At 47.3% G+C, this 16013-nt stretch overlaps 1 protein-coding gene across 4 annotated transcripts in view; it reads left to right on the top strand.

Annotated features, from left to right (window-relative positions):
• LOC149367114 (rho GTPase-activating protein 45-like) overlaps positions 1–16013 on the top strand; it is a 165621-nt gene that overhangs the window by 130146 nt on the left and 19462 nt on the right. For all 4 annotated transcript variants that reach the window (XM_089554225.1, XM_089554212.1, XM_089554205.1 and 1 more), the window contains 8 exons: positions 72–281; positions 1723–1839; positions 3534–3670; positions 7861–7940; positions 9564–9746; positions 10979–11109; positions 12104–12478; positions 14369–14631. In XM_089554225.1, the coding sequence (XP_089410351.1) occupies positions 72–281; positions 1723–1839; positions 3534–3670; positions 7861–7940; positions 9564–9746; positions 10979–11109; positions 12104–12478; positions 14369–14631 (1496 nt within the window). The remainder of the gene's footprint in view (positions 1–71; positions 282–1722; positions 1840–3533; positions 3671–7860; positions 7941–9563; positions 9747–10978; positions 11110–12103; positions 12479–14368; positions 14632–16013) is intronic.

Below are 16013 nucleotides of genomic sequence, written 5' to 3'. Positions count from 1 at the left end.
TGGCTGCATGGCCTTTCATTCTTCACAGTGATGCCAATGGGTCATCATTTTTCGTATTCTTTCTTTGGCAGCAAGAACTGGAGGCGAACGTTCGCAAGGCCCGCGCCCTGTACGTGCAGCGGCACCAGGAGCACGACAAGGCCGCCCAGCGGGCAGACGGTGACGAGCGCCGCAGGAGGCTCGAGGAGGAGGCCCTGCAGAAGGCCCGCGAGGCTGAGACCACCTACAAGGCCTGCGTGGTCGAGGCCAACGAGAGGATCGTCGCCCTTGAGAGGACCAAGGTAGGCCTCGATCGCCGTTGCCACGTCCCAGTGCACTAGAACCGCGGACGGGCTAGCGCTGCCTAGAAGGTTACACCTCCGCGAAGTGCATAGGGCAGCGCAATTTTCGCAGGGCAACCGGCGCCACCTGTTAGAAGCTCTAGAAAAGAGTGGTTTTAGGTTCCTGGTCACGTGCTGCTGATCAGTGCCATGTTAGCACTTCATCGTACTGTAGTCTGTCATTCAAATATCGTTGCATTAGCAGTTATTGTTCTCGCCTCTTGGGCGTGCCCGATTGCTCCCTTTATCCTTCCAGTGAAGCGACACTATATGTGTCTGTGGCGTGGCGTAATACCACTAATCTATTGAACGTGGCAGTCTGAATGTAGAATGACATTTAGTTTTTCTTTGGTTGTATGCAAGTCATACGATAGTGTTTCAGTCTGTATTTTGTATTGTGTTTTGCATTGCAATTGTTTCATTCTGCACCGACAAATATGTATGTATTTTTTTCTCCTGAATCGTCAGTAGACTTACAGTCAAGTCCACTTATAACAATACTGGTTATAACAATATATCGGATATAACAATGGTCAGTCATGGCATCATCAGCTTTGCCATGTGTTCTATGGTAAAATAAACTGCTTATAGCAATGCTCTCAAGGCACATTATTGGTTATAACAATTAAATCTGGTAATTGAGTGCCAACCATTATAGGAAAAAAAAGAAGGAAATGCTACAACCACACCAGCAGAATCATGCTTACAACACAAAAGCGTGCACGTGTGGGGCCGATGAATGGACTAAGCTGGCGCAGCAACGCCACAAAAGCAAAAGAGGCAGGAGTCATCACGTCAGGAGAGCTGCTGCATTGTCTACGCATGCCATGCGTACCCCCCAATCAGTCGGTGCAGTGTGCGTGCATGCAGCCAGCGCGGTTTTTTTCTCTTGTCGGCTGTCACCGCACCCTTAGTTCTGCATGCTTCTTGAATTTCCAGTAAGAATCACTTCCGGAAAGCCGGCTTGATTCCTGTGACGTGGAAGTGCGCGAAGCTCCCGGTGGCACAGTGATGCCGGTGCTTTGGTCATCAGTGAACATTGTTCCGGTTTCCTGAAGTTCAAATTACCGAGTTTTTACAGGCATTAAAACAATCAAACCCCTCCGGGTATTTACTGTCAATAAATGCTCTTAAGTTGGTCATCTTTTCTTTTTTTCGGCACAACCCTGTTATAACAATTATTGGTTATAACAATGGTATTTCCATGGCACTTGAATATTGTTATAAGTTGGCTTGACTGTATTTGTATTCATTTTGAAATCCACGATCAGCCTCTGGCTAAGGATCCTTGAGTGTCTTTATGTAATTACATGTGGGCTTTGAAATAAAGAAAGAAAAGAAAAAAAAAGTTCAGTGGGCGTTTCCTTCCACGTCAATCGTTTTCTTCGCCTCGGTGGTGCAGGCGGAGGTTCTGCAGCAGGTGCGTGAGCTCATGTGCCAGTGTGACCAGACCATGAAGGCCGTCACAGTGGCCTACTTCCAGTTGCAGCACACCGTCACAGCGCCGGCACCCATACAGGTCAGTCCGTTCTTCTGCGAGTGTCCTGCGTGTGCTGGCTTGGAGGTGTGTTGCGCTCGCCTACTATAAAACTACTGGTTTCTGTAGTTTCTGTGAAACCCCTTGGTTTCTGTGGATGTTGGCTTCTGTCATATTTATTACGAGCCCCTCATTCCCCTTCCCTTGTTTGCTTAATTGCTTAGCGAGGGCCTCGGTTCTGGCAGCCTTGATGCCATAGGAAGCATAAGAGGGTTCTCACGCAGCTTCCACCCTCTTCGTTCGTTGACGTTCTACGTCACACCTGCGGTAACTCAGGACATTCCACGTCTGCTGCTTATGAATGTGGGTGGCGCTGATGAACACTCTCAAGGTTAGGTTACTTGTAAACATAAATACCCCCGAAAGCAGAAGATTTGACAGCCGTCGCCGTAGCTCAGAGGTAGAGCACCGGACGCGTAATTCGAAGGTCGTGGGTTCGGATCCCACCGGTGGCATGTGGTTGTTTTTTCTTCTGCTTTTCTAATCAATTAGCATTAAGCGATAACATATTCAGTAATATTCTAAATTGATCAACACCACAAATTAAATAAATAAATTTAGAAAAAAAAAATCCCCTGTGCCCCTTGGTTTCTGTGGCTGTTGGCTTCTGTCATACTATTGATAAAGGCTGCTAATTAAGGCTAACAAGTACCTGCCGCCCTTTAGAGAGTGGCGGGTGTCTGTCGGGCTGACAGGTCTTAATAGAAGTCCGATTCTAATTCTGATCTCTAGAGGTTTTTGATGCTCATGTATCGTAACGCAACATTTGCCGTCGGTTCTTCGCTCCGTGCTCACTAGGGCTCACCATTTAACAACAACAGCTGGTAATGGCTTTGTCCGCGAGGCCTCGATCATGGGAATGGCTCCATTATGTGCTGCTTCCGCCATCGGAGGTGAAAAACGGAAGAGTCTCAGAATAAGCGATGCATGCGGAGAGGGAGGACTGCTTGTGGAAACTAATAGTCACTGTCGCGACAAGCGCGGATGTAGAGAAAGAGGGTCGACATTCACGGAAGCCATCTGTGGTCTGTGTGATGTCCCTCCATATCCATCAGCGCAGTTCTAAATGCTGTTACACCTTACTGTGATCATCAGAGTGCGCTGTTACATGTTGTCATGGCTTAAACGGCTCGAGCTCCATTAGAGTCACTGTGAACAAGTTTTTCAGAGTAAAGCCTACCTTTTCCATATGCCGCCATACTCAGAGGCGATGCAGCGGCCGCCGGTCAATTTTTGTCAGCACTACGAGTGCCTTAAAACTTTTCTAGCATAAGTACAGCAGCAGATGCCGTCCACTGACTTTTTTTTTGCTTTCCTGTAGGACGTGCATTGGTGCAATGAATTGCTGTTTGCTTGAGGTGCGGAAAATTCCTTTCATGTTTCCTTCTCAACGTTGTTGCACAATATATCACTGAAGTTAAGCAAATGCGCTGGCCTGTAAGTTCGCTATCAGCCTTGATGGTGCCATGAACGCTAATGCATTATATGCCAGGGAGGTTCATGTCAGTGTGTTCAACGTGGCGGAAGCCATTTTCCTTCCTAATCATGGAGCTTTGAGACAAAGGACATGGTACTCTTTAATCTTTAAAATATTTCGAGTGACTCTTGCATCTGTGTGAGCGAAAGGCATTGACGCTGTCGTCCTGCTCACTTCTCTCCGTGCTACCCAAACGCAGTTCCAGACGTTGTGCGAGAGCAGCCGCCTTTACGAGCCGGGCTCACAATACCTGGAGTTTGTGCGCCGGATCCCATCAGGACGGCGTCCCGCAGAGCCGAAGCTGCTAGCCTTCGAGCCCTGTGCTGGAGACACGAGGTGAGGAAGCTCTGCTTTGTGGCCGCCGGCCTGAGTGGGAACAGTCAGTGTTTCAGTGGAGTGATAAAGTAGCCACACGTTCCATACCACCCAACTGAAAACGCGACATTTCAGTGTCGGTGGAATGGGTGATGTTCCTTGCCGTTACCGAAAATTCCCTTACCCCGCCTGAAAAACTCCCTATTGAGGAAGCTTTCCTTTTGTTACCACTAGTCTGAGTGGGAACAGTCAGTGTTTCAGTGGAGTGGTAAAACAGTCGCACGTTCCATACCGGCCGGCTGAAAACGCTGCTTAACAGCGCCAGTGAAATGGGTGATGTTCCATGCTGTAACCGAACATTGTACCGAACATTCCTTTATCTTGTTGAAAAACCCCGGACCAGGACGAATTTTTCTTTAACTACGAAGTTTCCGAGAAAGCTGTATAGCTTTCCTTTGTAGCCGTATGGCTGCGCTCGGGTGGACGTCAATGAGTAATTACTCCCTTATTAGAAATCTACTCCACCTTGGGGGATTCCCCTAAACATTTGGTAAAAACTCCCTAGTTTGGGGAATTTTTCCCAGCACCAGAATGAAAAATCTATGCATTTTTCCATGCATCATTTTATAAATTTTCATTAATATTTGCTGTTTGCGGGGTTAACGAAGGCCAAAGTTCAGGAATTTGCTGAGTACTACTTGTTGCACGTGTATGTATTTTCATTCCCCGTCTCCGCCACGTATTTTGGTTCAGTGGGGTGACCCGTGAGAAAACTTGACTGCCATCAGGGGCTAAAGGGAACAGCCCTTAAAGGGGCTGCGAAACACTGCTTGGGGGGATACCGGCTATACTTCAGGTGGGTTCTTTATGTCACACAGATGCTAACTTAAAAAGAATTACAGGAATCGATGCACAGGAACGGGAGTTATTCAGTGAAGAAATTTCAAAATACAAGCAAACAAAATGCTGCCCTCAACTCGATTTTGGCGGGGCTTCCCACTCCTATTTCGCTCTCCCAATGACGGCACCTGGCGCAACCAATCAAAACAGCGAGCCAGAGCACGTCACGGAAGTTTGTACTCCATGGTTGCCTGCTCTCTGTAACTCGTTCTTGCTGAGACTGGCAGCATTGTTTCCATGCCAGAGCGCCCCTGGTGGTGTATTTTTATTTTACTTGCTTTGCAGGGCTTTTATCTAAGACAAGCAAGTTGTTTTTGTTGATCTAATATAAAACGCAGACAGGTGACAAAATGTGTCTCTATTTATTCACACAATTTGCAGTATATTTACTGTTTGTCCGGTCATCAAGCTTGCGCCAGGTGATGTCATATCCGCTGCTAAAAACCCACCACTGTGTGGTGACACCATCAGAGCCATGAAGTTGTTTTTGGGAGGACATTAAAATATTAAAAAACGGAATGTACGCGGTATTACTAACGCTAATAGCACCATTATAACTCACTGTATGCAATCAACAGGCAAAACAGTTAACTAAGATTGTGTTTCTGGGCCCCTTTAAGGGTCAGAATGCAGCTTTGTTAAAATTCAGTCAAAATGCAGCGTTGATGAAAGCAAGCTCATAAATGACTTGTACAAATTCATACCGTGTGCGTGAATTACATACCAGGCTAGTTAGCTCCAGACAAAGGGAACAAGGGTTTAGGGGGAGCCTATGTCCACTAGCCAACGTTTCGACAGGACTGCTTATCTTAGTCTAGGCAATGCATTCATCGTTGGCTGGGGATAAATAGGGCCTTCGCTCCGAGGTGGAAGCTCCGTTGAGGGGAGGGTGATAAAGTGGGGAACGTGAATTGAAAAGACTGTTGTCCAGGTATGGGGGCTGCGATATGTGGTGTGGTGAAGCGGATTACTCCGGCTGGTGTCAGTTCATCATTTCTAGCTTATATTTTTAGTCCTTCATATACATCTAAAGTTTGCATATAGTACATCATAAAGTCCTACATCCTAAATTCGAGAAGTGAAAAAAAGATTAAATTGGGGTTGGAATGGTTCTTCTGTCCTTTCTTTCCATCGCTCCGCCCTTTATTTCGTCCCTCCTGTCCTCTCCCTGCGTTTTACTTCCACTAGCCACAACCCAAGTGCTTCAGCTTTCGATGGCAGGTGCCCTGGCTAGCAACATTTTTCCTTCCATTGTTATTTTATTAATAAAGACCCACTAACAATTATAATTGATGACGAAGAAGAAGCTCGCAATGGCGCGGGATGGAGTGCTCGTGCTAGGCCAGCAGCCATTAAAATCATCTCTTGTCCATCATCCATCATGCCTCATTCTTCGGCTGGCCACCAGGTTACGTAATAATGGAATGCTAATGAAATGAAAGCTATGAGCATGCGGACATGACCCGCCACAGCACATCGCTGCCGCAGCAGAGCCTTGAGATGATGTAATGATGATGATGAACTTTGGCTGTACCATTTTTATGGGGGGAGCACAGGTCTGCGTCTAGCCAGAAGAAGTAGAGAGACACAAAAAAGGGAAAAGGGCAGGAGGGCGTTGCTGGTAATGTCAGCAGACACAGCGATCTCATTGTGCTTATTGTAGAGACAAGCATCAAGGCACGCGAGGGGAGACACAAGGAAGATGTGGCACCAGCGTCTGAAGCCTGTAAGAAAGTACAAGGGAGAGGAGAGAATTGGGGAGAGAATGGCGGAGTGGCGGAGGAAACCTCAGCGCCCTAATCAGAGTGGTGCGCTCCGATGGAGAGGGAGAGAGTGGTAAGGAGGAAGCACAGCCGGAATCATACTGCTAGCGCAGACCCCATGTTCTCCCATGATTTTTTTTCTGCTTAGGTTTGGTAGAGCCTAAATGTCTGCAGCATAACTTCGATGTCATGCATTAGCGGCAGTAACTTATAATCTGCAGCATAACTGCGATGTTATGATGTTATACATTAGCGGCAGTAACTTATAAACCAGTTTGTAGCACCTTTAGCCCGAAAAAATTTCCTTCCTAAATTCCCTGGAAATTCGTGCAGATTCCCTTCAGACTCAATTGTAGACTTAAAATTCTCTGCGAAAGGGAATGCTCCCCAAATGGACCATCATCGGGTAAAATGGAAACGCTTCCATCGTGGAGATGATGGTGCTTATTGAAGGACAGTAGTTGGTCAGAGTTAATCCACAGTGCTTCACCATGACCTCGAGTCTTTCCAACTATGCGACTTTGGAAAGCAAGAAATATGTGAACGCTTTATTCTTGTTCCTTGCATTTGCTGCTGTGTTGTTATCACACCAGAGATGACCTGAAGTGGATTGCCTTTGTTACGTGCTTTCAGGGCGAACTGTGCACGTGGTGCAGTTCACACCTGAACGAATGCATGCTCCGTTCCGCTCTTGTAACTTGTGACAGTCGAGAGCCTTTGCAAGCGCGTATGTAATTACCGCTCTTCTTCATGTCCTTGTTTTCTGCGATGCTGCCTTCAGTCACAGACCTCTTTCGGCATAAGTGTGTACAATGGCCGGAACACTTCTCCGGTTTTGTGCTAACACCAAATAATGCTCAGATTCCACCATCTTCGATCTTCATGGCTCATGTTTTCTTCCATTAGAGGTCACTGGGAAAAGTTTAGTTTAGTTTAGTTTATGGGGTTTAACGTCCCAAAGCGGCTCAGGCTATGAGAGACGCCGTAGTGGAGGGCTCCGGAAATTTCGACCACCTGGGGTTCTTTAACGTGCACTGACATCGCACAGTACACGGGCCTCTAGAATTTCTCCTCCAAAGAAATTCTAGCTGCCGCGGCCGGGATCGAACCCGCGTCTTTCGGGTCAGCAGCCGAGCATCATAACCGCTGAGCCACCGCGGGACACACTGGGAAAAGTAGAGCTATCTGATATCAGCCTATCATAGCACTTCATTGCGCTATGGTGCAGTCACTGCAATGCTAAGGGGCTTTAGTGCTCCAAGGGCCTAGAAATTGTTGTGTACAGTGGCAACTGACAAAGGACCGGGTTAATTGGAGAGACATGGGAGAGGCCTTTGCCCTGCAGTGGGTGTAGTCAGGCTGATGATGATGATGATGATGATGATGTCCCACACCTTGAGACCCACACAGTGTAAGGGCCACCACGTGAACCCCAGTGTTCACTCTGTAGATCCACTGCTAATGCGTTTAGAGGGTGCTTTTTACTTTTGGAAGAGACTGTTAGCGGGAGTGATTCTTCCGCAACGTGACTGCTCATTTTTATTGCAGAACTGAGTCACGCAGGACACACGAGGCCGAACTGGAGGCCCTGGACCAGGCTGTGCTGGAAGCCAAGATCGCTTCTGAAGGTAGGTGGCAGTCGCAGCCTGCGGCCTCCTCTCAGTGGAAGTACGTGTCGCTTCGGCCTGATTAAATTGTAATAGACCACGGACACAAAGTTCAAGCACTGCTCTTCACTGATTGATGGAGGGCAAGTGAGCTTTGAAGCTTTCATTTTAGAGTTCATTGTCCCCATTGATGTGAGTGAAGGAAATATTCAGGCAGTTCTCTAATGTGGCTTATGTATGACAGGGATGGCTGGATGTAATAGAGCTGACCAATGACAGCCTTTAAATTCCATGCCGCCGCGGTGGCTCAGTGGCTATGGTGCTTGGCTGCTGGCCCGAAAGATGCGGGTTCGATCCCGGCCGCGGCGGTTGAATTTCTTTGGAGGAGAAATTCGAGGCCCGTGTACTGTGCGATGTCAGTGCACGTTAAAGAACCCTAGGTGGTCGAAATTTCCGGAGCCCTCCACTACGGCGTCTCTCATAGCCTCAGTCGCTTTGGGACGTTAAACCCCATAAACCATAAACCATAAACCTTTAAATTCCGCTGCCGAGGTGGTCAGCTTTACACATCTCAGGCTTTAAAGGCCCCTCCAATATGAAAGGGAACAACTAGCTAGCGTGAAAAGTTTAATTTTTTCGTTTTTTATCAACTCAAGTTGAAAATGAGTTTTGGATGTTACATGCCGACAGAAAAACTAGTTAAGAAAACAGGAACAACTGGTCTTATCACATATAATTATGGACTAATAATTAACTGAATCCTCAAACTTTGTGCCCCTTCTTATTAAAGGGACCTGTATGGGCAAGCTGAATACTTTCTTGTCTTGGCAAGTGCCCTATGGCTTGCAAACCAATGCATGGAGTAAGGCATTAGACCCGCTGAGCTGGGAATTAAAGGGCCTAGAGCCGCAAACAGTTTAGAACTGACAACTTGAGTAAGTGCGTGTTGCAACTCTCCAGTCAGTTTCAAAGCTTAAAGCTTTTGCCCTTTCATGCTGGCCTGCTAGTAAAACAAGACATGCTCTCTCACTACTTGAAGCAGCCAGCTGACCACTGCCTGCATTCTAATAGCAGTTTCATTGCATGACAAAAGACCATCCACAGTCACCCAGTATGCAGTTTAGCTTAAACTATTTTCAAACCCAGTGTCCCTCTCTAAGCGATACTAATTTAACGCTTCTATCCGTATTGTGGCAAAGCTTCGACGGAATACCTGACTGAGTCAGCAAGTGCAGCTCGAAGGAAACGGTGCCGAATAAGCGAACCAGTTTTCTCCTGTCGCGGTTCGTCTCTGTTGAGCTGTTTGAGTCGAGATGCACATTCGATCTGCATTTTTTGCGGATCTACTTTAAATCTTACGACTTATGTGGGCTCACCTCTCGCCAGAATGCGTGAGCGCTTAGGACGAAGTGTACAGTGCTCCTTGCTCCTTAATAGTCCTCCGGCCACCCTGAATTTGACCGCAGCATCAGTAGAAACACGCGGCTAATCTTCTGTCGCACTCTTAGGGTTGTTGAGTCTTTAGACAGTGGAAAGTGCTGTCTCCATGTGCAGTGGTTCGTGGAAGTGTTGAAGGACATTATGCCAAAGGGACGAATGCTAGGGCTAACGCTAATCGCTCTTGTGTGTTTGTCGTGCGTGCAGCAGCTTCGCGACCTCCGCCAGTTACGACGGGATGGGGTGAGACCGGCATCGTCGGTGCCAGCGACTCGGACGGGAGCAACCGGTCGGGAGACACGAGCCCCGCGGCGAGCCCACAGGCGCTGTCACGGACGCTGCTGTTGGCTGTCTCGTCCGGCGACGAGCTGGACACAGACCACGACAATGGTATGCCACTGCTGTGCAGTCGTCGTTTGCCTAAGGAGCTCAGAGGCAGAGATTTATTGCTTAAACAGCGATGAGGCACAGTTCAAGACAAAGAGCACACAGTGCAAGCATTGCTTGATCCTATGTCTGTGTCTCTAAGCTTTTTAAGCTATGAATTACCACTGATTTGCCCAAATCACAGCCTTAAAAGGACCCTGAAATGATGTTGAGGGTCATATTCTAATGCAACTGATTTGTTCAGGTGGTCTTTCTTTGTGAGTGTTTGAGTAAAATTTAAATGCTCTATGTGGAATCTATAGTTTACAAGTAATTTTTAAAGATTACTGCTCGCAGCCAATTAGAAGACACACCACCGCGCATTCTTAGCCACCCCTACGTCAGTGATATGTGAATGGGCAATCTGGGCGAGCCTTTTCATTGGACGTGCTCAGTTGATGTGGAAGGTGTGGAGCTTAGAGGGGTTCAGTCCCGACCTGTTTCCTTTATTTTATTTTCTAATTTGCCGGCCTGTATGAGTTGAAGGGGGAGAGGAGGAACATCATTGTTAATCGCTGATTTCTTTGGTGTTAATGAAGCTAGCTTTAAAAAATTTGTGGTGCTGTGAGGAGTGATGGAATGATAACCGCTCCTGCGCTTTTCTTAACCTCAGTAAATAGCATTCCGTGGTCGCTTAGTTGCTCAAAAAGAAAGTCAACTCTAATGCTCTTTAATTCAGGGTGTCTTCAGCAGGGTCCGTAAGTGCATCTGCGTGTGTCCCTACAACGCGCCAGCGCAGATGTGGCGCAAGCGTAAACGCTAAAGCGTGGTGGCTCCTTAATTGATCTTTTTTTGAGGCTTCACTACGGTATAGGGAAGCAATGAAACAGAGGAAAGGAGGGACCTGAATCAAACTTAACGTCTGATATTTTATCCTGCACTTAAGGTGGGGGCTGAAAGAGCAAGCATAGAGTTTTGAATTCGACGAGCTTAAAGGCGTCAAAGAAGGAACGACCAGAAATATTCTTACCTCTAGGAGGCTTGAAACATCGGATGCATTACGAGCCAAGCAGTGTGGCTGAGAAGTAAACTGCCTGTGCTCTAAACTTTTGACCAAGGCTGTACTTTACTAGAATTAGCTCAGGTTTTCCGCATGTTTTATGGTTCTCCAAAGCAAAGCCCTGCTGCCGAGGTGATCGCCAGTTGAGGCTGAAGCTTTGGCTCACCACCACTGGGCCCCCTTCTTCCTCTTGCAGAGCGCGGCGTGGGTCGACCCATGTGTCTGTCCTTGGCCGCCGAGACGCACTCGTTCCGCAAGCTGCGCACGCCATCCCGCTGCCGGGAGTGCGACTCATACGTCTACTTCCAGGGAGTCGAATGCTCAGAGGTATTCCCTTATAAAAATGGTCTATAGACTTTCTATAGACTTCTTTTTTGGAAAAAACAGCGCTAAACGAAGGACAACGAAAAAGAGTATAACAGGACCGGCGCTGACTATCAACTGAAGGCTTTATTAGGAAGAACACACAATATATACTCCAATGACAACCAAGAACACATGGCAACACCAAAAGCTACAGTGATACATCAATCACCTGGATCCAGATACTTCAGTTCACAGTCATGAACTGTTACAGAGGGGATGCTCACGCACAAGTCACTGTTTTTTTGAATATCAAAGGCTTCACTGATTTCCCGTGTTAGTTTATCTTTGTGTTGAATGAAACTAAGATTCTGTACAAACACAAAGATAAACTAACACGGGAAATCAGTGAAGCCTTTCATATTCAAAAAAACAGTGACTTGTGCGTGAGCATCCCCTCTGTAACAGTTCATGACTGTGAACTGAAGTATCTGGATTCAGGTGATTGATGTATCACTGTAGCTTTTGGTGTTGCCATGTGTTCTTGGATGTCATTGGAGTATATATTGCGTGTTGTTCCTAATAAAGCCTTCAGTTGATAGTCAGCGCCGGTCCTGTTGTACTCTTTTTTGTTGTCCTTCGTTTAGCGCTGTTTTTTCCAAGAAACATGTACCAACTAGCTCAACTCTCCGTTTTATAGACTTCTTATACATTCTGTTGCTTTTCCATAGATATTTCCTTGTCTATTCATTGTCTATAGAGAGTCTACAGAAAAAAGTCCTCTAAAAGTGTATGGCTATAGACTTTTTGCTGATTGCCCAAGGGATGTTTAGTCTGTGGACTAGTCTATAGACTTTATGGACAAAAGTCTATGGAGAGTCTATAGCCTGCCTAGAGAATTTTTAAGGGTTCACGCGCTCTCCGAATATCTATCTGTTTTCGGTGCAGCATGCAGCCACTGTTTTCGACTGGCTTATGTAAACCCTGAATGCTCCTTGCCTTCCCTGTGCCCCCCCAGTGTGGCCTGGCGTCACACAAGAAGTGCCTGGAGACGCTGGCCATCCGCTGTGGGCACAAGCGGCTACCCCGCAAGATGACCACCTTTGGCGTCGAGCTGGGCGTCCAGCCGGCCGACGAGGTGCCCTACATCGTGCGCCGATGCATCGCCGAGATGGATGCCCGGGGCTACAGCGTGCGCGGCCTGTACCGCGTCTCGGGCGTCAAGTCCAAGGTGGAGCGCCTGTGCCAATGTTTCGAGAACGGCGCCACGCTCGTCGACCTCAGTGACTCGCCGCCCCACGTGGTGGCCAACGTGCTCAAGCTGTACTTGCGACAGCTGCCCGAGCCGCTGCTCACGTACCGCCTCTACCCGCACTTCATCGCCCTGGCAAAGGTGAGTGTGGCTAGAGTTGATATCGATATGCGTGCTTTGCCGTTCACTAGGGAGACGCCCATTGCCTAGTCACAGACCTATTGCCTAGGCACAGATCAACTGCATGAGTTTGTGATGCATAAGCGAGGTCTCCAGATATATTGCAGAAAATAGGACTCCGGCATCACGGAAATGTTTCGTATGGCGCCTTCAAGCAGAGTACCAAATGGTGTCTTTCCAAAGTAATGTCATGATGGCACATCATTGCAGCAGTGCTGTGGAATGGGGCAGGCGTCTCAAACCTGAGCGGTGGCACTGGAATCAATGGCGTGAACACGCTGCTGTCAGTCGAAGGGGGATTACTGTTGAGGTTTTGCGCAAAAGCCACAGTACAGAACACAAGGACACAAAAGTGACAGTGTTGACAAACACTTCCATGAAAAGTTTACTTTCACTGCGTAATTATTGTGTATGTACCTGACAGTCACCAAAAAAGAAAGGCTTAGAAACACGCAAACCATTAATCACACACTTCGTGTGTCCCTGAACAATACTTCATGTGATAACGAATTACTGAAGCCTCCTGTTTTGAATTCATGCATTGTGCCTTTGAAATGATCATCGACACTGTCTTTACAATATGGCCTACTCACGTCCTTCTTGCTGCCTCCACGTCGCGTAAACATTCTGGGGCCGGTGGATAGTTGAACAGATACATTCTGTTGATTGATCCACTTGAGAACTTGAAACGTGCATGGCACAGCCGGACCATTGGTCCCTTATATCCTTGTCACAAGGAATGGCCTTCGAGGTTCTAAACTGCAAATCAGACTCAAAGCAGTTGAAAGTGCTGTTGAAAGATTCCATTATTTCACACTAACCTGTTGTGCCGCCATCGTCATGGCCAGTAATTTTGCTAGCAAGGTATATTGGTTTGGGTATATTTTTTCATTAAAGTGATATTACTATTCTTGAAATATATTTCGTTGTTTCGGACAAGCTGCTCTAGCATTCATGCATTGTGATGCATATTTTTGTAATACTAGCTACAGTGATAGTATGCTTGCTGCAGTGCTTTATGACAAGCATGTGTTTTTCTCTCCCAAATAATTTTTACAATTGGCAGTAAGAGTTTACATGACACCTGTTGCCAGAAAAAAACATTACTGTGACGCTACCTCGTGAACCAGCTCGCCCGATAATTCACCAAGGGATGGCGCATGCATGTCCTCACATATCATCAGATATTTAATGCCACTGGCTTACGCAACCATGTCAGAATAGCTTTTTTCTTGCACACTGGCGTCTCGTAAGCATTTGCTGTTCAGTGATTATATTGCCAATTCCTCAGCACGGAAGTGCGAATGCTGCACGTCCGAGAGTGAGTGCACGAAGCGCCTCCTGTTTCATCAGTGTCTGTCAGGTGATCCACTTTTCAATGTAAAAAGAGTGCAGACGTCACTTTCACCACTTACTGCATTGTGGTGTGCTCATTCTGGAGCCCCATGTTACGCCACCCGGGATACAGCACCGCGTGGTGCTTACCACAGCCTCCGCGATGCAGCGCAGTCCAGCGTGACCTTACATGGCCATCCCAAGCCAAGATAGGTTGAATGGCAAAAGAGTGGGGCAGAAAAGGGCATGATTCGCCACTTTCAGCCGATATGAGAGGCATTGGTAATACAGGAGGTGCGTGAAGGTTGCATTTGAAATCTCGATAAGGTTCCCCGCTGCACCGCTGAATCGACAGACTCCTGGCTCGACAGCCATTGGAGCTGCCCGTGTAGCATCGATCAGCTGGTCGTTGAATCGATGGACAAATTGATTTGAGGGCACTTGCAATTTCAGCATGACAGGGACACTAGAATGTTTAGTAGACTAGCAGCATGTCAAGTGGCGCCCCCTGCGCAGGAGCACCCGGGCGGCACGGGCGTGACGCAGCACTCGGAAGAGGAGGACGATGCAGCGGGTGACGAGGCCCGGGAGGAGCATGACGAAGAGGAAGAAGTGGTGGCAGCGCTGCGGGCGCTAGTCGCGCAGTTGCCGCCGCTGCATGCGCGCACGCTGGCCGCGCTGCTGCGCCACCTGGCCAGGGTGGCAGCGCACGCGCACCTCAACCAGATGCCCGCCGGCAACCTGGCCATCGTCTTCGGACCAACACTGCTGCGCACCAGGTGAGTGCTGCCCACGTAGACCTAACATAACTTTAACCAACCGTATATGCGCAAGGTTTGAAGGTGAAGGCCAGCTCACTCATGTCACGCTTCAAGAAGAGAACATTGGGCATTTCAGCGAGCAACATGCCACAGTGTGAACCCATCGTTAAGAGATATTACATGTTCTTCTGCATACGCAGCTATTTTTAAAGATTTTTGTGCGTTTTAATTTCTTTTGTCTTCTTACTGCATCGTTTTAGCAAAATTTTTCTTGTCTTTACACCTCTCACACCATGTACCGCATATAAGTTTTATCACTTTTAGGCCCATGGCACCATGTACGACGTAGAGTACAGTTCATCCCAGTCAAAAAAAAATAAACAACAGAACCATGTTACTAACTTCACCAGTGAAAGTACAAGACACTAGAAAAAGATGAACACAGGACAACGCTGGAAAACGCCAGCGTTGTCCTGTGCTCTCCTTCTCCTGGTGTCTTGTACTTTCGCTAGTGAAGTTATGTCTGATATACACCAACTAGCCTACATAGTTACCTTGATACCTGTCACAAATACGGCAGAATGTTTTGACATTTTTGTATTCTGCAGTATTTTTCTGTAGTCAATACTTTTCTGCAGTAACTGCACAAAATTTTGCTGTTGCTACAAGTTTATGTGCAGGAACATACAGATAATCTGTTGCGATGGGAAATTTTCTGTTGTGTTTTCCGACCGATATGTTCCATCCTTCCTGTTCGGTGCTTTTTATTTTTTTTTTTTAATACTTCGGAGTTGCTTGACTCCAAGCAGGGGGGATACAAGTAAAAACCAAGATATGCACGAGCATCATGCAAGAGCAAACAGATGATGCGAAAAGAGAGGCCAGACATACAAAAGGCTCTCAAATTATGAACATATAAAAGGTACCAACAATAAAACGCTATTTTTTATCACCACTTGAGTTGCGTGGGCAGTGCCCCAGTGGCCTGTGATGCTTTAAAGTGCGAGCTGTTTACGGGATACTTTCAGAAACTCATCATCATCATCATCAGCCTGACTACGCCCACTGCAGGGCAAAGGCCCTTCCCATGTCCCTCCAATTAACCCTGTCCTTTGCCAGTTGCGTCTACCGTATCCCCGCAAGCTTTGTAATCTCATCCGCCCACCTAACTTTCTGCCACTTCCTGCTACGCTTCCCTTCTCGTGGAATCCTGTCTATTACCCTCAAGGACTAGCGGTTATCTTGCCTTCGCATTGCATGCCCTGCCCAAGCCCGCTTCTTCCTCTTGATTTCAACTAGGATGTCATTAACCCGCGTTTGTTCCCTCACCCTCTTCCGATCTCTTAACGTTACACCTATCATTTTTCTTTCCACAGCTCGCTGCGTTGTCCTCAACTTAA

This window comes from Amblyomma mixtum, chromosome 1 (assembly GCF_055824585.1).
Source record: "Amblyomma mixtum isolate Tamu chromosome 1, ASM5582458v1, whole genome shotgun sequence".
Lineage (NCBI taxonomy): Eukaryota > Metazoa > Arthropoda > Arachnida > Ixodida > Ixodidae > Amblyomma > Amblyomma mixtum.
The sequence above is the reverse complement of the archived record's forward strand: the minus strand, read 5'-3'. Positions and strand labels throughout refer to the sequence as shown.